At 49.7% G+C, this 24746-nt stretch overlaps 1 protein-coding gene across 1 annotated transcript in view; it reads right to left on the bottom strand.

Annotated features, from left to right (window-relative positions):
- The window catches only part of LOC147097835 (transcription factor 7-like 2), a 115075-nt gene that overhangs the window by 5717 nt on the left and 84612 nt on the right, over positions 1 to 24746 (bottom strand). Inside the window, exons 5-11 of the mRNA XM_085970866.1 lie at positions 23362 to 23494; positions 23171 to 23273; positions 20575 to 20661; positions 18392 to 18517; positions 12484 to 12643; positions 6242 to 6349; positions 5607 to 5661 (exon numbers count right to left, since the gene is read on the bottom strand). Of these exons, the coding sequence (XP_085826992.1) occupies positions 5607 to 5661; positions 6242 to 6349; positions 12484 to 12643; positions 18392 to 18517; positions 20575 to 20661; positions 23171 to 23273; positions 23362 to 23494 (772 nt within the window). The remainder of the gene's footprint in view (positions 1 to 5606; positions 5662 to 6241; positions 6350 to 12483; positions 12644 to 18391; positions 18518 to 20574; positions 20662 to 23170; positions 23274 to 23361; positions 23495 to 24746) is intronic.

Here is a 24746-nt window from a genome sequence, read left to right as displayed (position 1 = left end):
AGCGGGGAAGAGAGAGAGAGAGAGCGAGCGGGGAGAGAGAGAGAGAGCGGGGGAGAGAGAGAGAGCGGGGGAGAGAGAGAGAGAGCGGGGAGAGAGAGAGCGGGAAGAGAGAGAGCGGGAAGAGAGAGAGAGCGGGGAGAGAGAGAGAGAGCGGGGAAGAGAGAGAGAGCGGGAAGAGAGAGAGCGGGAGAGAGAGAGCGGAGAGAGAGAGCGGGAAGAGAGAGAGAGCGGGGAAGAGAGAGAGAGCGGGAGAGAGAGCGGGAGAGAGAGAGAGCGGGGAAGAGAGAGAGAGCGGGGAGAGAGAGCGGGAGAGAGAGAGAGCGGGAAGAGAGAGAGAGCGGGGAAGAGAGAGAGAGCGGGGAAGAGAGAGAGAGCGGGGAAGAGAGAGAGAGCGGGGAAGAGAGAGAGCGGGAAGAGAGAGAGAGCGGGAAGAGAGAGAGAGCGGGGAAGAGAGAGAGAGCGGGGAAGAGAGAGAGAGCGGGGAAGAGAGAGAGCGGGGAAGAGAGAGAGAGAGCGGGGAAGAGAGAGAGCGGGGAAGAGAGAGAGAGCGGGGAAGAGAGAGAGAGCGGGGAAGAGAGAGAGAGAGCGGGGAAGAGAGAGAGAGCGGGGAAGAGAGAGAGAGCGGGGAAGAGAGAGAGAGAGCGGGAGAGAGAGAGCGGGAGAGAGAGAGCGGAGAGAGAGAGCGGGGAAGAGAGAGAGAGCGGGAAGAGAGAGAGAGCGGGGAAGAGAGAGAGAGCGGGGAAGAGAGAGAGAGAGCGGGGAAGAGAGAGAGAGCGGGGAAGAGAGAGAGAGAGCGGGGGAAGAGAGAGAGAGCGCGGGGAAGAGAGAGAGAGCGGGGAAGAGAGAGAGAGAGCGGGGAAGAGAGAGAGAGCGGGGAAGAGAGAGAGAGAGCGGGGAAGAGAGAGAGAGAGCGGGGAAGAGAGAGAGAGAGCGGGAAGAGAGAGAGAGCGGGGAAGAGAGAGAGAGCGGGAAGAGAGAGAGAGAGCGGGAGAGAGAGAGAGAGCGGGAAGAGAGAGAGAGAGCGGGGAAGAGAGAGAGAGAGCGGGAAGAGAGAGAGAGAGCGGGGAAGAGAGAAAGAGAGCGGGGGAGAGAGAGAGAGAGAGAGAGCGGGGGAGAGAGGGAGAGCGCGGGAGAGAGAGGGAGAGCGCAGGAGAGAGAGGGAGAGCGCGGGAAGAGAGAGAGGAACAGAGCGAGCGGGGGAACAGTGAGCGAGAGAGCGGGGAACAGAGACACAGCGGGGAGAGATAAAGAGAGAGAGAGGCGGGGGGAAGAGAGAGAGAGAGAGGGTTAGTGCATCAAGACATAAGCATCGGAACTAAACACAGGAGCCGATACCCAGCTCCATGTCTTTCCATCGCACAAGCTCCTGAATCCTCTCCACAAACATTATGTTCAGAGATCAGGTGCACAGATAGAATGAACAGAAAGCCCGAGATAGGCAAAGCTCTCCTCACATAAACGGCTCCGACAGCCTCAGTGCCAGTACTGAGGGAGCGCCGCACTGTCGGAGGGGCAGTACTGAGGGAGCGCCGCACTGTCGGAGGGGCAGTACTGAGGGAGCGCCGCACTGTCGGAGGGGCAGTACTGAGGGAGCGCCGCACTGTCGGAGGGGCAGTACTGAGGGAGCGCCGCACTGTCGGAGGGGCAGTACTGAGGGAGCGCCGCACTGTCGGAGGGGCAGTACTGAGGGAGCGCCGCACTGTCGGAGGGGCAGTACTGAGGGAGCGCCGCACTGTCGGAGGGGCAGTACTGAGGGAGCGCCGCACTGTCGGAGGGGCAGTACTGAGGGAGCGCCGCACTGTCGGAGGGGCAGTACTGAGGGAGCGCCGCACTGTCGGAGGGGCAGTACTGAGGGAGCGCCGCACTGTCGGAGGGGCAGTACTGAGGGAGCGCCGCACTGTCGGAGGGGCAGTACTGAGGGAGCGCCGCACTGTCGGTGGGGCAGTACTGAGGGAGCGCCGCACTGTTTAGTCTTTCCCGATAGGTATAACCTCTTTTCTGGTATCATTCCAGTGAATCTTTTTTGCACCTTCTCCAGTGTTTCTATATCCCTTTTATACTATGGAAACCAGAACTGTTCATAGTGCTCCAAGTATGGTCTAATCAAGGTTCGACACAAGATTAACATAACTTCTCTGTTTTTGAATTCTATCCCTTCAGAAATGTAGCAAGGGTAATACAGTAATCACGGGGGACTTTAATTTTCAAATTTGCAGTAACGGTGCTGAGGCCGAATTCATGGAACGCATTCAATATAGTTTTCTAGATCAGTATGTCAAGGAACCAACTAGGGAACAGGATATTTTAGATCTAGTATTGTGCAATGAGACAGGGTTAATTAATAACCTTGTAGTAAAGGAGTCTCTGGGGAAGAGTGATCATAATATGATAGAATTTCATATTGAGTTTGAGAGTGATTTAGTTAAGTTTGAAATTATGTTCTTAAATCTGAACAATGCAAATTATGTAGGTATGAGGGGTAAGTTGGCTGAGGTAGATTGGGAAACTACATTAAAATACATAAGCAATGGCAAACATTTAAATAAACGAATATACATTCCCTTAAGGAATAAAAACCCCACAGGAAAATTGGTCCAACCATGGCTAACAAAAGATGTTAAAGATAGTATTAGATTAAAGGAAGAGGCTTATAATGTTGCCAAAGAGAGTAGTAAGCCTGAGGATTGGGAGGATTTTAGAATTAAGCAAAGGAGGACCAAGCAATTGATAAAGAGAGAGAAAAGAAAATATGAGAGTAAACTAGCAAGACACATAAAAAACAGATTTTAAAAGCTTCTATAGGTATGTAAAAAGGAAGAGATCAGCAAAAATAAACATGGGTCCCTTACAGGCAGAGACAGGAGAGATTATAATGGGAAATAAGGAAATGGCATAGGCATTAAACAAATACTTTGTATCTGTATTCAAGGAAGACGACACAAAAAACATTCCGGAAATAGTGGTGAACGAAGGGTCTAGTGAGAGTGAGGAACTTAAAATAAATTAGTATTAGTAAAGAAATAGTACTGGAGAAATTAATGGGACTAAAAGCCGATAAATCCCCTGGACCCGATGGCCTACATCCTAGGGTTTTAAAGAGGTGGCTACAGAGATAGTGGATGCATTGGTTTTGATCTTCCAGAATTTCCTAGATTCCCGTGGATTGGAAGGTAGCAAATGTAACCCCATTATTCAAGAAAGGAGGTAGAGAGAAAACAGGGAACTATCGACCAGTTAGCCTGACATCAGTATTAGGGAAAATGCTGGAATCTATTATTAGGGACGTAGTAACAGGGCACTTAGAAAATCATATGATTGGGCAGGGTCAACACGGATTTATGAAAGGGAGATTGTGTTTGATAAATCTGTTCCGAGTTTTTGAGGTTGTATCTAGCAGGGTAGATAAGGGGGAACCAGCAGATGTAGTATATTTGGATTTTCAGAAAGCATTTAATAAAGTGCCACACAAGAGGTTATTACACCACATTAGGGCTCATGGGATTGGAGGTAATATTTCAGCATGGATTGAGGATTGGTTAACGGACAGAAAACAGAGAGTAGGAATAAATGGTAATTTTCAGGCTGGCAGGCTGTAACTAATGGGGTACCGCAAGGATCAGTGCTTGGGCCTCAGCTATTTACAATGAGGTGACAAAGTGTAATGTATCTAAGTTTGCTGACGATACATAGCTAGGTGGGAAAGTAAGCTGTGAGGAGGACGCAAAGAGGCTGCAAAGGGATATAGACAGGTTAAGTGAGTGGGCAAGAACATGGCAGATGGAATATAATGTGGAGAAATGTGAAGTTATCCACTTTGGTAGGAAAATAGAAAAGCAGAATATTTTTTAAATGGTGAGAGATTGGGAAATGTTGGTATTCAGAGGGACCTGGGTGTCTTTGTACATGAATCACAGAAAGTTAACATGCAGGTACAGCAAGCAATTAGGAAAGCAAATGGTATGTTATACTCCAATCCCTTTGTAATAAAGGCTAAGAGTAATGAAGTCTTACTGCAATTATATAGGGCCTTGGTGAGACCACACCTGGAGTATTGTGTACAGTTTTGGTCTCCTTACCTAAGGAAGGATATACTTGCCATAGAGGGAGAGCAACGAAGGTTCACCAGACTGATTCCTGTGATGGGGCGAGTGTCCTATGAGGAGAGATTGAGTAGACTAGGCCTATATTCTCTAGAGTTTAGAAGAATGAGAGGTGAAACATATAGAATTCTTAAGGGCTTGACAGGGTAGATGCTGGGAGGACGTTTCCCCTCACTGGGGAGTCTAGAACTAGGGGTCACAGTTTCCAAATAAGGGGGTTGGCCATTTAGAACCGAGATAGGGAGAAATTTCTTCACTCAGAGAGTTGTGAATTTTTGGATCACCCTCTGAGTGAAGACATTTCTCCTCGTCTCAGTCCTAAATGGCCGACCCCTTATTCTGAGACTGTGACCCCTGGTTCTAGACTCCCCAGTCAGGGGAACCATCTTCCCTGCATCTACCCTGTCAAGCTCTGTAAGAATTTTGTATGTTTCAATGAGATCACCTCTCATTCTTCTAAACTCCATAGGCCTAGTCTACTCAATCTCTCCTCATAGGACAATCCCCCATCCCAGGAACCAGTCTGGTGAACCTTCGTTGCACTCCCTCTATGGTAAGTATATCCTTCCTTAGGTAAAGAGACCAAAACTGTACACAATACTCCAGGTGTGGTCTCACCAGGGCCCTGTATAATTGCAGTAAGACGTCTTTACTCTCATACTCAAATCCTCTTGTAATAAAGGCCAAGATACCATTTGCTTTCCTAAATGCTTGCTGTACCTGCATGTTAACTTTCAGTGATTCGTGTACAAGGACACCCAGGTCCCTCTGAACACCAACGTTTCCCAATCTCTCACCATTTAAAAAATACTCTGCTTTTCTATTTTTTCCTACCAAAATGCCTAACCAGCTTGCTACCATTCTGCTAACTGTCCCCTGACTCCACATATTCTGATCTTGGTCATGAGTTTTCTGTGCAGTACCTTAGCAAAGGCCATTTGGAAATCTAAATATAGTACATCTATTTCATTATTCTTATCTACCTTTTCTGTTACTACTTCAAAGAATTCAATAAGGTTGGTCAAGCACGAACTTTCCATTTTGGAATCCGTGGTGACTACTCGTTATTGTATTTTCAGTATCTAGATGTTTCTCCATCACATCTTCGAGTAAAGATTCCACCATCTTTCCTGCCACCAACATTAACTGGTCCCCTCCATACCCGGACCCCACCGTGCACACCCAGACCCCTCCCCCCACCGTGCACACCCAGACCCCTCCCCCCACCGTGCACACCCGGAAATGCCCCCCCCCCACACCCACACCTGGAACCCCCCCTCCCCGGCCTGGGGAGGCAAGCAAAGGCCCGCACAGAGCGAGGCATAGGGAAGGTGAGGTGGGGTGCGGGTGCAGGAACGCCACACTCTGCAGATGTCACGTGTGCAGGCGCTGGCTTCCTGCAGCTCAGACACCGAGTGAACACGCGAGGGACAACCTCCCAATTATACTAGTCCTCAGTTTCTCACACATGGAATCATGCTGAGCCCCAGGGCAAGGAGACCTCACCTCGACTCTCCGTCTCCGTCTGCTGCTTGTCCCGTTTCCTCTTCTTCCTCTTCCCCTGTCAAACAGATACTTCCAGGTCAGTCGGCGCACCCTTCCACACCCAACGGGCAACAGCGAGGCGGGGGGGGGCACACGGCGAGGCGGGGGGCACACGGCGAGGGGGGCACACGGCGAGGCGGGGGGGGGGCACACGGCGAGGAGGGGGCCACAGGGTGAGGAGGGGGGTCCACAGGGCGAGGAGGGGGGTCACAGGGCGAGGAGGGGGGCCACGGGGGGCACAGGGCGAGGCGAGGGGGGGCACAGGGTGAGGGGGCACAGGGCGAGGGGGCACAGGGCAAGGCGGGGGGGCACGGCGAGGCGAGGGGGCACACGGCGACACGCACAGACTGTGGGCAATGCGTCGTGGAAACAGCTGAACGAGCCAGTGGCGCAAGAAAAAACAAACCGGTGTGACGGTCGGGAGATGTTGGTGGCCTTCCATGGCACAGCTGGCATCACTTGACCCATCCTCTCCTCGGGTCTGCCCGGCTGCTGTGTGTGGGGGGAGGTTCCCGGTCTCCGTCGCACCCTCCACTTTAACTCATGCCCCCCATGACCGAACGGCAGTGCGTGCCCAGCCTGAGCTGGCTACTCACGTAATTGTCCCGCGCTGACCACCCAGGATAGAGCTGAGAGTGGAGTTGCCGTTCTTTCCTCGCAAGCTCGTAATATTTCGACTGCTCTTCTCGGGTTAAAGCGTGCCACTGTCAGGAGACACAATGAGAGAGTTCATCTACAGGATAGCATGGAAGTGGACCCGGGGTCTAACAATCCATCTCCCTCCCTCCCTCTGAACTCCCAACTAAAGCATGTTAGCTCCCCCACCTCCACCTCCCCTCAGTACAGGCACAGTCCGAGCCGCACATTCTGCAGCCAAGAAGCAAGGCTGCTTCCAATTAACACAAACTGGTGTTCTAGAACCAGCAGCAGTCAGAAACCTGCCCCAAGTTCAACTCAATACAAATCTAACAACTTGTATTTACATAGTGCCTTTAACGTAGTAAGAACATAAGAAATAGGAGCAGGAATAGGCCACTTGGCCCCTCGAGCCTGCTCCGCCACACGGCCCCTCGAGCCTGCTCCGCCACACGGCCCCTCGAGCCTGCTCCGCCACACGGCCCCTCGAGCCTGCTCCGCCACACGGCCCCTCGAGCCTGCTCCGCCACACGGCCCCTCGAGCCTGCTCCGCCACACGGCCCCTCGAGCCTGCTCCGCCACACGGCCCCTCGAGCCTGCTCCGCCATTCAATAAGATCATGGCTGATCTTGGGCTCAAAGTCACTTCCCAGCCGGCTCCCCATAACCCTTCACTCCCTTATCTTGCAAAATTTTGTCTATTTCCACCTTAAATATATTTAATGACCAGCCTCCACAGCTCCCTGGGGCACAGAATTCCACAGATTTACAACCCTCTGAGAGAAGAAATTCCTCCTCATCTCAGTTCTAAAAGGGCGACCCTTTATTCCAAGACTGTATTCCACGAGGGAAAACAGCCTCTCTGCATCTACCTTGTCGAGCCCCCTCAGTATCTTATATGTTTCAACAAGATCACCTCTCATTCTTCTAAATTCCAATGAGTATAGGCCCAGCCTGCTCAACCTTTCCTCATAAGTCAATCCCCTCATCTCTGGAATTAACCTGGTGAATCGTTTCTGAACTGCCTCCAATGCAAGTATATCCTTCCTTAAATAAGGAGACCAAAACTGTGCGCAGTACTCCAGGTGTGGTCTCACCAATACCCTGTACAGTTGTAGCAGGACTTCCCTGCTTTTATACTCCAACCCCCTTGCAATAAAGGCCAACATTCCATTTGCCTTTTTGATTACTTGCTGTACCTGCATGCTAACTTTTTATGTTTCACGCACAAGGACCCCAGGTCCCTCTGAACTGTAGCATTTTGTAATCTCTCCATTTAAATAATAGATTGCTTTTTTATTTTTCCTGCCAAAATGGATAACCTCGTACTTTCCCACATTATACTCCGTCTGCCAAATGTTTGCCCACTCACTTAGCCTGTCTACATCCCATTGCAGATTCTTTGCATCCTCTGCACAACTTGCTTTCCCACCCATCTTTGTATCATCCGCAAACTTGGCTACATTATACTTGGTCCCTTCATGCAAGTAGTTAATGTAGATTGTAAATAGTTGGGGCCTCAGCACCGATCCTTGTGGCACCCCACTAATTACCGTTTGCCAACCAGAAAATGACCCATTTATCCCGACTCTCTGCTTTCTGTTAGTTAGCCAATTCTCTATCCACGCTAATATATTACCCCCAATTCTGTGAGCTCTTATCTTATGCAGTAACCTTTTATGTGGCAACTTATCGAATGCCTTCTGGAAATCCAAATACACCACATCCACTGGTTCACCTTTGTCCACCCTGCTCTTTACATCCTCAAAGAACTCCAGCAAATTTGTTAAACATGATTTCCCTTGTATAAAACCATGCTGACTCTGCTTGACTGCATTATGATTTTCCAAATGCCCTGCTACTGCTTCCTTAATGAAGGACTCCAGCATTTTCCCAACGACAGATGTTAGGCTAACTGGTCTATAGTTTCCAGCTTTCTGTCTCACTCCTTTCTTAAATAGGTGTGTTACATTTACGGTTTTCCAATCTGCTGGGACCTCTCCAGAGTCCAGGGAATTTTGGTATATTGCAACCAATGCATCCACTATCTCTGCAGCCACTTCTTTTAAGATCCTGGGATGCAGGCCATCTGGTCCAGGGGACTTGTCGTCTTTTAGTCCCATTATTTACCAAGTACTATTTCCTTAGTGATAGTGATTGTCTTTAGTTCCCCCCTCCCTGTGGCTCCTTGATTATCCATTATTGGGATGTTGTTAGTGTCTTCTACCGTGAGGATATATACAAAATATTTGTTCAGAGTCTCTGCCATTTCCCCGTTTCCCATTATTAATTCCCCAATCTCATCCTCTAAGGGACCAACGTTTACTTTAGCTGTTTTTAGTCCTTTTTATCTGCCAAAAGCCTCCCTTTTTTCCCGAATCCATTCTTGTATATCCCTCGACAACCAGGGTTCCCTGGGCTTGTTGGTCCTACCCTTGACCTTTACGGGCACATGTTGGCGTTGTACTCTCTCTATTTTCTTTCTGAAAGACTCCCACTGCTCTGATGTGGATTTTCCTACAAGTAGCTTATCCCAATCCACTTTGGCCAGATCCTGCCTTATCATATTAAAATAGGCCTTCGCCCAATTACTCTAATAATTCATCTTCTCTCTCTCATTTTTTTAGTCATCCTTTGCTGGTTTTTAAAAATTTCCCAATCCTCTGGTCTCCCACCAATCTTGGCAACATTGTATGCCTTCGTTTTCAATTTGATACCATCCTTTACTTCCTTAGTTAGCCACGGATGGTGCTCCCTTCTCTTAAAATCTTTCTTTTTCACTGGAATATATTTTTGTTGAGAGTTATGAAATATCTCCTTAAATGTCGGCCACTGCATTTCAACTGTCTTACCCTTTAATTTATTTTTCCAGTCCACTTTAGCCAGTTCTGCCCTTGTGCCATTATAATTGCCTTTGTTTAAGATCAGGACACTGGTTTGAGATACAACTTTCTCACTCTCCAACTGAATTTCAAATTCAACCATGCTATGATCACTCTTTCCTAGAGGTTCCTTTACTATGAGATCATTAATTAATTCTGTCTCATTACACAGTACCAGATCCAAGATAGCCTGTACACAGTACCAGATTCAAGATACTGTTCTAAGAAACCATCCCGGATGCACTCTATGAACTCCTCCTCTAGGCTACCATGGCCAATTTGATTTGTCCAATCAATATGGAGATTAAAATCACCCATGATTATTACCGTACCTTTTTTACAGGCCTCCATTATTTGTTGATTTATACTCTGTCCAACAGCATTGCTACTGTTCAGGGGCCTGTAGACTATGCCCACCAGAGATTTTTCCTCCATATTATTTTTTATCTCCACCCAAACCGATTCTACATCTTGATCTTCTGAGCCAATATCACTTCTCACCACTGCACTGATCCCATCCTTTACCACCCCACCTCCCTTTCCTTTCCATCTATCCTTCCGAATTGTCAAACACCCTGGAATATTCAGTTCCCAGCCCTGGTCACCTTGCAACCACGTCTATGTAATGGCGATCAGATCATACCCATTGGTATCTGTTTGTACCTTTCAACTCATTTATCTTGTTACGAATGCTGCATGCATTCAGATATAGAGCTTTTAACTTTGTCTTTTTACCATTTCTCCTTGTTTTGGCCCCATTTTATGTTGCACTCTTATTTTTAAACATTCTGTCCCTTCCTGTCACACTCTGGTTATTATTTCACCCATCTCTATCCTGCTCTATTGCTTTCTCATTTCTCATTGACTTTGTAAATTCCCGCTCACCTGGATCCTCCCCCCACTATTTAATTTAAAGCCCTCTCGACAGCCCTAGTTATTCGATTCGCCAGGACTCTAGCCCCAGCATGGTTCAAGTGAAGCCCGTCCAAGCGGAACAGCTCCCTCTTATCCCAGCACTGGTACCAGTGCCCCACAACCGAAACCCATTTCTCCCACACCAGTCTTTGAGCCACTCGTCCATTTCTCTGATCTTATTTACCCTATGCAAATTCGCTTGTGGCTCAGGTAGTAATCCAGAGATTATTACCTTTGTGGTTCTGCTTTTTAATTTAGCCCCTATCTGCTCATACTCTCTCAGCAGAACCTCTTTCTTTGTCCTACCTATGTCATTGATACCTACATGGACCACGACAACTGGATCCTCCCCCTCCCACTCCAAGTTTCTCTCCAGCCCAGAGGAGATGTCCTTAACCCTGGCACCGGGCAGGCAACACCGCCTTCGGGACTCATGCTCTCGGCTGCAAGAACAGTATCTATCCCCCGAACTATACTGTCCCCTATCACTACAACATTTATTTTACTCCCCCCACTTGAATGGCCCCCTGTATCACGGTGCCGTGGTCAGTTTGCTCATCCTCCCTGCAGTCCCTGCCCTCGTCCACACACGGAGCAAGAATCTCATACCTGTTGGACAAGGCCAAGGGCTGAGGCTCCTCCATCACTACCTCATTTACCAGTAGTAAAACGTCCCAAGCTGCTTCACAGGAGCGATTATCAGACAAAATTTGACACCGAGCCACATAAGAAGATATTAGGACAGGTGATCAAAAGCTTGGTCAAAGAGGTCGGTTTTAATGAGCATCTTAAAGGAGGAGAGAGAGGCGAAGAGGTTTAGGAAGGGAATTCCAGAGCTTGGGGCCCAGGCAGCTGAAGGCACAACTGCCAATGGTGGGGAGATGGAAATCGGGGATGCACAAGAGGCCAGAATTGGAGGAGCGCAGAGATCTCGGAGGGTTCTGGGCTGCAGGAGGTTACAGAGATAGGAAGCGGTGAGGCCATGGAGAGATTTGAACAAAAGGATGAGAATTTTAAAATCGAGGCGTTGCCAGACCGAGAGCCAGTGTAGGTCAGAGAGCACAGGGGTGATGGGTGAACAGGACTTGGTGCGAGTTAGGACACGGGCAGCAGAGTTTTGGAGGAGCTCAAGTTTATGGAAGGTGAAAGGTGGGAGGCCAGCCAGGAGTTTGTTGGAATAGTCGAGTCTGGAGGTAACAAAGGCAAGGATGTGGGTTTCAACAGCAGATGAGCTGAGGCGGGGGCGGAGTCGGGCGATGTTATGGAGGTGGTCTTGGTGATGGGGGGAATATGGGGTCGGAAGCTCAGTTCAGGGTCAAATAGGACGTCAAGATTGCGAACAGTCTGGTTCAGCCTCAGAAAGTTGCCCGGGAGCAACGTTCCCTCTAAGCTGAGCAGCCTTGTGGCCACACAGTCTGGGACCGGCTCTTTAAATGTGAAATTTCGCCCATGTGCAAAACTTCAAATGGGTCGCACAGCCCATTAAAGGGGCTGTGCACCCAAAAAAAATGTTAGGGGACACATTGCCAGGGAGAGGGATGGAGTTCGTGGCCATCTGTTTCAGTGATGTTGGTTGAAGGATAAATATTGGCTAGGATACCGGGGAGAACTCCCTGGCTCTTCTTCAAATGCCTTAGTTTAATGTCTCATCTGAAAGTCTCAGAGCAGTGTTCCCTCAGTGCTGCCCCTCCGACAGTACAGTGCTCCCTCAGTGCTGCCCCTCCGACAGTGCAGTGCTGCCTCAGTGCTGCCCCTCCGACAGTACAGTGCTCCCTCAGTGCTGCCCCTCCGACAGTACAGCGCTCCCTCAGTACTGCCCCTCCGACAGTGCAGCGCTCCCTCAGTACTGCCCTCCCCCAGTACTTCCCCTCCGACAGTGCAGTGCTCCCCCAGTACTTCCCCTCCGACAGTGCGGCGCTCCCTCGGTACTGCCCCTCCGACAGTGCAGCGCTCCCTCAGTACTGCCCCTCCGACAGTGCGGTGCTCCCTCAGTACTGACCCTCGACAGTGCGGTGGACCCTCAGTACTGCCCCTCCGACAGTGCAGCGCTCCCTCAGTACTGACCCTCCGACCGTGCGGTGGACCCTCAGTACTGCCCCTCCGACAGTGCGGCGCTCCCTCGGTACTGCCCCTCCGACAGTGCGGCGCTCCCTCAGTACTGCCCCTCCGACAGTGCAACGCTCCCTGCCGACCACAGCCCGAACCTCTCGTTACAATTACATCATCTTCCCTTGGTCTCCAACTCATGACAGGGAAACAAAATCAGCTGTAAAACATCTTAAAATGTATAAGTGATAATGTGGAGGAGTGACCAGGGGCCAGGAGACAACCGTCATTGGTCAGAAATCTGACCAGGTTCCGCACCCAGCCCCCATCGTAATCCATGAGGCTCTGGCTATGACTCACCTTGCGCCCCAGGATCTGGTTAATCGCGGCACTTTCCTTCAGTGTGCACTCCGCCACCACCTTGGCCCGCATCTCCTTCATGTACAACATGAATGCGTTCAGCGGCTTTTTGATGTGAGGCTTCCTCTTCTCGTCCTCCTTCTTCACCGCCAGGGGCTTCCTGAAACAAACACAGGGGCACGTCAAGATGAGGAGGCCAAGGCAGGGATCCTGCATCCGGGGATCTATAAACCCAACCCATCCCCTCCAGTGCTAAACTCGATCCACAAGCCCTGTCCTTCACTTACCAGAGCAGGAACAAGACCATTGAATGGAATCCCAATGGACCCAACCCCTTCCCATTCACTCCCACTGTACAGAATCCCAATGGACCCAAACCCCTTCCCATTCACTCCCACTGTACAGAATCCCAATCGACCCAACCCCTTCCCATTCACTCCCACTGTAGAGAATCCCAATGGGTACAATCGGTTTGGGTCGAGATAAAAAAATAAGGGGAAAATGTCTCTGGTGGGCCTAGTCTACAGGCCCCCGAACAGTAGCAATGCTGTTGGACAGAGTATAAATCAACAAATAATGGAGGCCTGTAAAAAAGGTACGGTAATAATCATGGATGATTTTAATCTCCATATTGATTGGACAAATCAAATTGGCCATGGTAGCCTAGAGGAGGTGTTTATAGAGTGCATCCGGGATGTTTTCAGTATGTAATGGAACCAACCAGGGAGCAGGCTATCTTGGCTCTGGTACTATGTAATGAGACAGAATTAATAAATGATCTCATAGTAACGGATCCTCTCGGAAAGAGTGATCATAGCATGGTTGAATTTCAAATTCAGTTGGAGGGTGAGAAAGTTGTATCCCAAACCAGTGTCCTGGTCTTAAACAAAGGCAATTATAATGGCATGAGGGCAGAGCTGGCTAAAGTGGACTGGAAAAACAAATTAAAGGGTAAGACAGTTGAAATGCAGTGGCTGACATTTAAGGAGATATTTCATAACTCTCAACAAAAATATATTCCAGTGTTAAAGAAAGATTTTAAGAGAAGGGAGCACCATCCGTGGCTAACTAAGGAAGTAAAGGATGGTATCAAATTGAAAACGAAGGCATACAATGTTGCCAAGATTGGTGGGAGACCAGAGGATTGGGAAATTTTTAAAAACCAGCAAAGGATGACTAAAAAAATAATCGAGAGAGATGAAGAATTATGAGAGTAAACTGGCAAGAAACATTAAAACAGATAGTAAGAACTTCTACAGGTATATAAAAAGGAAGAGGTTAGCTAAAGTAAACATTGGTCCCTTAGAGGATGAGACTGGGGAATTAATAATGGGGAACGGGGAAATGGCAGAGACTGAACAAATATTTTGCATCTCTCTTCACTTTAGAAGACTCCAACAACATCCCAATAATAGATAATCAAGGGGCCACAGAGAGTAGGGAACTAAAGCTGGGTGGGCGTGTGTGCTGTGAGGAGGATGCAGAGAAACTCCAGTACGATTTGGACAGGTTGGGCGATTGGGCAGATGCATGGCAGATGCAGTATAATGTGGATAAATGCGAGGTTATCCACTTTGGTGGCAAAAACAGGAAGGCAGATTATTATCTGAACGGCAATAGATTGGGAAAAGGGGAAGTGCAACGAGACCTGGGTGTCCTTGTGCACCAGTCGCTGAAGGTAAGCATGCAGGTGCAGCAGGCGGTTAAGAAGGCAAATGGTATGCTGGCCTTCATAGCGAGAGGATTCACGTACAGGAGCAAGGATGTCTTGCTGCAGTTGTACAGGACCTTGGTGAGACCACACCTTGAGTATTGTGTGCAGTTTTGGTCACCTTATCTGAGGAAGGATGTTCTTGCCATGGAGGGAGTGCAGCGAAGATTCACCAGACTGATACCTGGGATGGCAGGAATGACGTATGAAGAGAGATTGGGTCGATTAGGCTTATATTCGCTGGAGTTTAGAAGAATGAGAGGGGATCTCATTGAAACTTATAAAATTCTAACAGGACTAGACAGACTAGATGCAGGAAGGCTGTTCCCGATGGCGGGTGAGTCCAGAACCAGGGGTCACAGTCTAAGGATAAGGGGTAAGCCATTTAGGACAGAGATGAGGAGGAATTTCTTCACCCAGAGAGTGGTGAACCTGTGGAATTCTCTACCACAGAAGACAGTTGAGGCCAATTCATTAAATATATTCAAGAAGGAGTTAGATATATTTCTTAAGGCTAAAGGGATCAAGGGATATGGGGAGAAAGCAGGGACTGGGTACTGAATTTGGATGATCAGCCATGATCACATTAAATGGCGGAGCAGGCTCGAGGGGCCGAATGGCCTACTCCTGCTCCTATCTTGTATGTTTCTATGTAAAGACAATCACTATTACTAAGGAAATAGTACTTGGTAAAATATTGGGACTAAAAGACGACAAGTCCCCTGGACCAGATGGTCTGCATCCAAGGGTCCTAAAAGAAGTGGTTGCAGAGACAGTGGATGCATTGGTTGCAATATACCAAAATTCCTTGGACTCTGGAGAGGTCCCAGTGGATTGGAAAACCGCTAATGTAACACCCCTATTTAAGAAAGGAGGGAGACGGAAAGCAGGAAACTATAGACCAGTTAGCCTAACATCTGTCATTGGGAAAATGCTGGAGTCCTTCATTATGGAAGCAGTAGCAGGGCATTTAGAAAAACATACTGCAGTCAACCAGAGTCAGCATGGTTTTAGGAAAGGGAAATCATGTTTAACAAATTTGCTGGAGTTCTTTGAGGATGTAACAAGCAGGGTGGACAAGGGTGAGCCAGTGGATGTGGTGTATTTGGATTTCCAGAAGGCATTCGATAAGGTGCCACATAAAAAGGTTACTGCATAAGATAAGAGCTCACGGAGTTGGGGGTAATATATTAGCATGGATAGAGAATTGGCTAACTAACAGAAAGCAGAGAGTCGGGATAAATGGGTCATTTTCAGGTTGGCAAACAGTAACTAGTGGGGTGCCACAGGATCGGTGCTGGGGCTCCAACTATTTACAATCTACATTAATGACTTGGATGAAGGGATCGAGTGTGATGTAGCCAAGTTTGCAGATGATACAAAGATGGGTGGGAAAGCAAGTTGTGCAGAGGACTCAAAGAACCTGCAATGGGATATAGACAGGCTAAGTGAGTGGGCAAACATTTGGCAGATGGAGTATAAATGTGGGAAAGTTCGAGGTTATCCACTTTGGCAGGAAAAATAAAAAAGCAAACTATTATTTAAATGGAGAGAGATTACAAAATGTTACGGTTCAGAGGGACCTGGGGTCCTTGTGCGTGAAACACAAAAAGTTAGCATGCAGGTACAGCAAGTAATCAAAAAGGCAAATGGAATGTTGGCCTTTATTTCAAGGGGGTTGGAGTATAAAAGCAGGGAAGTCCTGCTACAACTGTACAAAGTATTGGTGAGACCACACCTTAAGTACTGCGTACAGTTTTGGTCTCCTTATTTAAGGAAGGATATACTTGCATTGGAGGCAGTTCAGAGACGATTCACTAGGTTAATTCCAGAGATGAGGGGGTTGACTTATGAGGAAAGGTTGAACAGGCTGGGCCTATACTCATTGGAATTTAGAAGAATGAGAGGTGATCTTATCAAAACATATAAGATACTGAGGGGGCTCGACAAGGTAGATGCAGAGAGGCTGTTTTCCCTCGTGGAATACAGTCTTAGAATAAAGGGTCGCCCTTTTAGAACTGAGATGAGGAGGAACTTCTTCTCTCAGAGGGTCATAAATCTGTGGAATTCTCTGCCCCAGGGAGCTGTGGAGGCTGGGTCATTAAATACATTTAAGGTGGAGATAGACAGATTTTTGCAAGATAAGGGAGTGAAGGGTTACGGGGAGCCAGCTGGGAAGTGGCTTTGAGCCCAAGATCAGCCATGATCTTATTGAATGGTGGAGCAGGCTCGAGGGGCCAAGTAACCTATTCCTGCTCCTATTTCTTATGTTCTTAAACCCCTTCCCATTCATTCCCATTGTACAGAATCATAGAAAGTTACAGCACGGAAGGAGGCCATTTCGGCCCATTGTGTCCGCGCCGGCCAACAAAGAGCTATCCAGCCTAATCCCACTTCCCAGCTCTTGGTCCGTAGCCCTGCAGGTTACAGCATCCCAAGTGCACATCCAAGTACTTTTTAAATGTGGTTAGGGTTCCTGCCTCTACCACCCTTTCAGGCAGTGAGTTTCAGACCCCCACAACCCTCTGGGTGAAGAAATTTCCCCTCAAATCCCCTCTAAACCTTCCACCAATTACTTTAAATCTGTGCCCCCTGGTTTTTGACCCCTCTGCTAAGGGAAATAGGTCCTTTCTATCCACTTTATCTATGCCCTCATAATTTTATACACCTCAATAAGGTCTCCCCTCAGCCTCCTCTGTTCCAAAGAAAACAGACCCAGCCTATCCAGTCTTTCCTCATAGCTAAGATTCTCTACTCCCAGCAACATCCTTGTAAATCTCCTCTGTACCCTCTCTAGTGCAATCACATCTTTCCTGTAATGTGGTGACCAGAACTGCACGCAATACTCTAGCTGAGGCCTAACTAGTATTTTATACAGTTGAAGCATAACCCCCCTGCTCTTGTATTCTATGCCACGGCTAATAAAGGCAAGCATTCCGTATGCCTTCTTAACCACCTTATCTACCTGGCCTGCTACCTTCAGGGATCTGTGGACATGCACTCCAAGGTCCCTTTGTTCCTCTACACTACTCAGTGTCCGACCATTTAATGTGTATTCCCTTTCCTTGTTAGCCCTCCCCAAATGCATTACCTCATACTTCTCCAGATTGAATTCCATTTGCCACTGTTCTGCCCACCTGACCAATTTATTGATATCTTCCTGCAGTCTACAGCTTCCTTCTTCAGTATCAACCACACAGCCGATTTTAGTATCATCTGCAAACATCTTAATCATACCCCCTATATTCAAGTCTAGATCATTGATATATACCACAAAAAGCAAAGGACCCAGTACTGAGCCCTGCGGAACCCCACTGGAAACAGCCTTCCAGTCACAAAAACACCCATCAACCATTACCCTCTGCTTCCTGTCTTCGAGCCAGTTTTGAATCTAACTTGACACTTTGCCCTGGATCCCATGGGCTTTTAACTTCGTGACCAGTCTGCCATGTGGAACCTAACCCCTTCCCATTCACTCCCATTATACAGCATCCCAATGGACCAAACTTCTTCTGATTGTGTGTCAGCTGTGGCTCAGTGGGCAGCACTCTCGCCTCCGAGTCAGAAGGTTGTGGGTTCAAGTCCCACTCCAGAGACCTGAGCACAAAAATCTAGGCCGACACTCCAGTGCAATGCTGAGGGAGTGCTGCACTGTCGGAGGTGCTGTCTTTCGGATGAGACATTAAACTGAGGTCCCATCTGCTCTCTCAGGAGGACGTAAAAGATCCCATGGCACTATTTTGAAGAAGAGCAGGGGAGTTATCCCGGTGTCCTGGCCAATATTTATCCCTCAATCAACATAACAAAAGCAGATTATCTGGTGATTATCACATTGCTGTTTGTGGGAGCTTGCTGTGCGCAAATTGGTTGCCGTGTTTCCTACATTACAACAGTGACCGCACTTCAAAAGTACATCTTTGGCTATAAAGCGCTTTGGGACATCCAGTGGTCGTGAAAGGTGCTATAGAAATGCAAGTCTCTTTCTTTCATTTGATCTAATGTCTTAGGAAGTCCATTCGAGGAAAAGATTCCTCCTTTCAGAGAATGGCCACCATCATGTCAAAGGAGGCTTAAGCCTTTTTCACATCTGACCTATGAACCCCCAAATCAGGACCAATGGATAGAATGCGCAAATGATTCCATTTACCACTTAACTTCAGAAACTTATCTTAGCAAGAAAGGAATGGCAATACTTACAAGGCGTCGCTGAGGCTGGACTGGCTGTGATTCCGCTCCTGTTTGATACCCGTCGTTACTATAGCCGGATGAGGAATTCCAGTTGCTTGTAAAGTATGTGGCGGTGGGACCATGTGAGGAGAGAATCTGCCAGAGAAGAGACATCAGTCAAGAAGGTACATGAACAGGGCACAGAAACAATGTCTTCTGTTGGTCAGTGCGAGGCTCATTCAATTGGAAATTCAGATATTGTTTGGCCAATATTAACTAATAATAAATATTGGCCAAAACTTCATCCAGCTAACCTTGGGAAGACCAAAACCATCTTAGCTCGTGCTTTAAAAGCTCTGTATCCTTGCCGCCCCCGCCAACCCTCCCCCAACCCACCCAGTCAGTCAATCAGGCTGAAAGCCCAGAGTAGAGTCTCACCCCCACATTCTATCCAACCCAAACAAAAAGAACGAACTTGCGTTTCTGAAGCCCCCTTTCATGATCTCAGGATGACCCAAAGCGCTTCACGGCCAATGAAGTACTTTTTGAAATGTGGTCATAGGAACAGGAGTAGGCCATTCAGCCCCTCGAGTCTGTTCCGCCATTTAATGAGATCGTGGCTGATCTTAATCTTAACTCCACCCACCCGCCTTGGCTCCATATCCCTTAATACCCTTGGGCTAGCAAAAATCTATCGATCTCAGATTTAAAATTATTAATTGAGCTGGCATCTACTGCTCTTTGTGGGAGAGAGTTCCACACTTCGACCACCCTTTGCATGAAGAAGTGTTTCCTAACGTCTCTCCTGAATGGCCTGGCTCTGATTTTAAGGTTATGCCCCCTTGCCCTAAACTCCCCCACCAGCGGAAAAAGTTTCTCTGCCTACCCTATCAATTCCTTTCAAAATTCTAAAAACCTCAATGAACCTATATTCCAGAGATTACCTTTCTTATCTCTGAATTAATACATTCTGCCACTAGGAGGCCTGCAGACAACTCCCATTACAGTTTAAAGCTCTTTCTTATTCCTTAATTCTAACAATAGAGTCTCCGCTGATTGCTTTCTCTTACCTATAGCCTCTCAGTAATGTCATAATAGTATAATTAATCAATAAAGCTACCCATCCTCCTCTTCCACATTCCCGATCCTTTCCAGTCACCGTAGTAATGTAGGAAATGTGGCAACCAATTTGTGCACAGCAAGCTCCCACAAACAGCAATGTGATAAATGACCAGATAATCAGTTATTAGTGCTATTGGTTGAGCGATCAATATTGGCCAAGACACCGGGGAGGACTCCCCTACTCTTTTTCGAAATAGTGCCGTGGGATCTTTTACACCCACCTGAGAGGGCAGACGGGGCCTCGGTTTACCGTCTCATCCAAAAGACGGCACCACCGACAGTGCAGCACTCCCTCAGTACTGCACTGGGAGTGTCAGCCTGGTGTGGGACTCACCCACGACCTTCTGACTCAGAGGCGGGTGTGCTGCCCACTGAGCCACGGCCGCCAACTGACAGGGACCCCTCTTCCCAGTTCCACTATTACCCCAGCCTCAGCTCTTACCCCAACCCGTGCTCAGATTCCTGCTGCCTTCAGGTTCCGTTTCTGCAAAGTCCATCTTACTGGTCCCGAGCTCCACTGGATTCTAACTTGATAGAAGTTTCTCCAGCCCGCATCCTGTCCTACACTAATCCCTCTCACCCTCCTTCCTTCCATCACCATGCTCGCTGACTCCCACTCATTCCCGGTACCCCACCCCATGGGCTCCACCCACCCAAACCTCCTCCAGCTCCTGGTCCCAATCCTCCGATTCAAGCTTCCATAACATTCTTGGGCATAAGCCTTGGCTCAGTGGTAACACTCTCCCCGCATGGTGCGCAGGGTGCAGTAGCTGCACTCTCCCCGCACAGTGCACAGGGGGCAGTATAGCTGCACTCTCCCCGCACGGTGCGCAGGGGGCGGTATAGCTGCACTCTCACCACACGGTGCGCAGGGGGCAGTATAGCTGCACTCTCCCCGCACGGTGCGCAGGGGGCAGTATAGCTACACTCTCCCCGCACGGTGCGCAGGGGGCAGTATAGCTGCACTCTCCCCGCATGGTGCAGTATAGCTGCATTCTCCCCGCGCGGTGCGCAGGGGGCAGTATAGCTGCACTCACCGGATGGGGCTCAAGACCGACAGATAAAAAAAAGATACAGAACCTTCCACCCACCTGGACATGGAGGCGTTGACGGCCAATGCGGTGTGGTAGGAGGGCCGGAAACTTCCTGCTGGAATCGGGTACAGCGGCGGACTTTGCCTGGGACACAACAATATCAGTGAGCAGCCCGAACCCCGGCCGGCAACTCGCCAGAGACAGAGGCAATAAACACACACCCCACCCAACCCGGCACCACTCCCTTCACACACACACCCCCCATTCTCCCACTCACACCCCACCACCACTCACACACCACGCCCTCCACCAACAACCCCCCCATGGACCACTCCCCAGGGTTTGGAGGGGATGCAGCACAATGACTCCAATTCCAGATTCCATCCCAATTTCAACTCCACTTGCTGGTACAAAGGGCCAAATAGCCTCCTTCTGCGCTGTAAGGTTCTCCGATTCTAATTATTCATTGATTTGCAGCACCCACTGGTCCTTTAGATATAACAGGCCCCTCACCCACTCACTGCACCACATCTCGGGTGAGACGTTAATCCGAGGCCCCGTCTGCCCTCTTGGGTGGATATAAAAGATCTAAGAGGAGCAGGGGACGGTCTTGCCGGTGTCCTGGGCCAGTCAATCCCTCAATCAACATCATCACATTACTGTTTGTGGAGCTTGCATTGCCATCAATCCCACTTTACACCAGTAACTACAGCACGGGTTAGATACAGAGTAAAGCTCCCACTATACTGTCCCATCAAACACTCCCAGGGCAGGTACAGCACAGGTTAGATACAGAGTAAAGCTCCCTCTACACTGTCCCATCAAACACTCCCAGGGCAGGTACAGCATGGGTTAGATACAGAGTAAAGCTCCCTCTACACTGTCCCATCAAACACTCCCAAGGCAGGTACAGCACGGGTTAGATACAGAATAAAGCTCCCTCTACACTGTCCCATCAAACACTCCCACGGCAGGTACAGCACGGGTTAGATACAGAGTAAAGCTCCCTCTACACTGTCCCATCAAACACTCCCAGGGCAGGTACAGCACGGGTTAGATACAGAGTAAAGCGCCCTCTACGCTGTCCTGTCTATCACTCCCAGGGCAGGTACAACACGGGTTAGACGCAGAGTAAAGCTCGCTCTACTCTGTCCCATCAAACACTCTCGGGGCAGGTACAGTACGGGTTAGATACAGAGTAAAGCTCGCTCTACACTGTCCCGTGAAATACTCCCAGCACAGGTTATCTATATTTCTTAAGGCTAAAGGGATCAAGGGATATGGGGAGAAAGCAGGGACAGGGTACTGAGTTTGGATGATCAGCCATGATCTCATTAAATGGCGGACCAGGCTCGAGGGGCCGAACGCCTACTCCTATCTTCTATGTTTCTATGTAAGTACAGCTCCCACTACTGTCCCATCACCACTCCCAGCGCAGGTACAGTACGGGTTAGATACAGAGTAAAGCTCCTTCCAGAAAGAAAGAACTTCCATTTATGTGGCACCTCTCACAACCTCAGGATAACCTCAAAACGCTTCACAGTCAAGTGTAGTCACTGTTGTAATGTCGGAAATGCAGCAGCCAACTTGTGCACAGTAAGATCCCACAAACAGCAATGTGATAATGACCAGATAATCTGTTTCAGTGATGTCGGTTGAGGAATAAAAATTGGCCAGGACATCGGGGAGAACTTCCCTGCTCGTCTTCCAATAGAGGCTGTGGGATCTTTTATATCAACCTCAGAGAGCAGACGGGGTCTCGGTTTAACATCTCATCCAAAAGACAGCACTTCCGACAGTGCGGCACTCCCTCAGTACTGCCCCTCCGACAGTGCGGCGCTCCCTCAGTACTGACCCTCCAACAGTGCGGCGCTCCCTCAGTACTGCCCCTCCGACAGTGCGGCGCTCCCTCAGTACTGCCCCTCCAACAGTGCGGCACTCCCTCAGTACTGCCCCTCCGACAGTGAGGCGCTCCCTCAGTACTGCCCCTCCAACAGTGCGGCACTCCCTCAGTACTGCCCCTCCGACAGTGCGGCACTCCCTCAGTACTGCCCCTCCGACAGTGTGGCGCTCCCTCAGTACTGCCCCTCCAACAGTGCGGCACTCCCTCAGTACTGCCCCTCCGACAGTGAGGCGCTCCCTCAGTACTGCCCCTCCGACAGTGCGCCCCTCCGACAGTGCGGCGCTCCCTCAGTACTGCACTGGATTGTCGGCCTGGATTTCTGCTCAGGTTTCTGGAGTTCAACATGAACCCTAACCCTTCTGACTCAGGGATAAGAGTGGTAATTCATTGGCTGTAAAGTGCTTTGGGACGCCCTGAAATTATGGAAGATGCTATATAAATAAGTGTCTTTCTTTCTAGATGATTCCAGGGCCCACCTTCGTGCTCTCTCCCTCTGGGCTCTGCAGAGAACCTCCTTTTGCCCCATCACCCAGGACTGGATCTAAAGCCAGGTCACCGAGGTGGAAGGTCAGTGTCTGACCCACAGATCCCCCCCGCCCCCCCGGTTACCTGGAGGGATGGAGCGTGCCCAAGCGGGGTACGGGACACGATCATCACCCACACAACCCATCGCTGCAACTCCTGGAGACGGGACAAAAGCAAAATGGCCGCTGGCGGCAGGCAGAAGCGCGGAATAACAAAGCGGCTTACGGCGGCATGACCCAGCCCAGCGGGTGAGCAATCTGTCCCACGGCGCCCGGGGACAGCGGGTAGTACGGAGACAGCTCGGAGTGGGGAGGAACCCGGGGGAGTCCTGCAATAACGAGAAAGAAAGAGTGGAGAATCAGGATAGCGTCGGGACTGCGGAAAGGCCGAGGCTGGAGGCGGTTTAACTGACTCACCGGTCTTGGGGTCGAGCTCGGGCGAGAGGTGAGGGGGGGGGTTCCCGGGCGAGAAGTGCTCGTTGCTGTAGGTGATGAGCGGAGTGAGTGGGTGCATGTGGTGAGGATGCTGCACCAGAGGCAACCTGTTGGTCTGCAGGACACAAAGAGACAAGAAACCGCAGTCAGCAAGTTCCCACCGACAGATCACATCACCCCACGGTCCGCTCACCAGAAACATTCTCCCCGCCCCCTCGCTCCCTTCCCCCTCCCCCCACCTTCCTCTCTCTCTCCCCCCAACCTCTCTCAGACAGTGGACAGAGGCTGAATGTTCGACCACAGGGTCTCGGATCCTCCACCAGCAGCAAAAGACACTAATGATAAACATCACTCCACAGATCAACAGCAGATAGAAAAGTTAGAATCCTAGAATCCCACAGCCTTTGGCATCCCAGGCAGGGGGGACTGACAGACACAGAGAGGCAGCTCAGAGTAAATCTAACTGGCAGAGGAGAAAGCAGGGTGGGGGACAAGAGAGAGAGAGAGGGGGCAAGAGCGAGAGAGAGGGGGTCAGAGAGAGAGAGAGAGAGAGAGAGAGGGGGTCGAGAGAGAGAGAGAGAGGGGGTCGAAAGAGAGAGAGAGGGGGGGTCAAGAGAGAGAGAGAGAGAGGGGGTCAAGAGAGAGAGAGAAAGAGAGAGAGGGGGGGTCAAGAGGAAGAGAGAGAGAGAGAGAGAGAGAGAGGGGGTCAAGAGAGAGAGAGAGAGAGAGAGAGGGGGTCGAGAGAGAGAGAGAGAGAGAGGGGGTCGAGAGAGAGAGAGGGGGGGGTCAAGAGAGAGAGAGAGAGAGAGGGGGTCAAGAGAGAGAGAGAAAGAGAGAGAGAGGGGGTCAAGAGAGAGAGAGAGAGAGAGAGAGAGAGAGAGAGAGAGAGGGGGTCAAGAGAGAGAGAGAGAGAGGGGGTCAAGAGAGAGAGAGGGGGGAAGAGAGAGAGGGGGGAAAGAGAGAGAGAGGGGGGGTCGAGAGTGAGAGAGAGAGGGGGTCAAGAGAGAGAGAGAGAGAGGGGGTCAAGAGAGAGAGAGAGAGAGAGAGAGAGAGAGAGAGGGGGAAGAGAGAGAGAGAGAGAGGCCTAGAAATTCAGTTGTGTTTGCGCCCACTTATTGGCTATAAAGTGGTTTGCGCCTAAAGTTTTTTACCGCCCGAAATTCAGATGGACCCTAACATCGGCGTTAGGTGTGCGCAGCGCCCCGGTTGCAATGCTATTCCAGCCCGATGGCCAAATTCAGTTGCGGCCGCCTCGCCCGTGGCAACCGCAAACAGCGTTTGTGAAACGGGGTCTTGCAGCTCCGAAAGGCCGGCGCATAAAGGTGGAGCGGCGGCCGGCCGCTTTCCCGGCGGCCGCCTGCCCGCAC

The sequence above is a fragment of the Somniosus microcephalus genome, chromosome 30, assembly GCF_052327205.1.
Source record: "Somniosus microcephalus isolate GS21.2 chromosome 30, FLI_Smic_1.0, whole genome shotgun sequence".
Lineage (NCBI taxonomy): Eukaryota > Metazoa > Chordata > Chondrichthyes > Squaliformes > Somniosidae > Somniosus > Somniosus microcephalus.
Note: the sequence above shows the minus strand (reverse complement) of the source record. Positions and strands in the feature narration are given on the sequence as shown.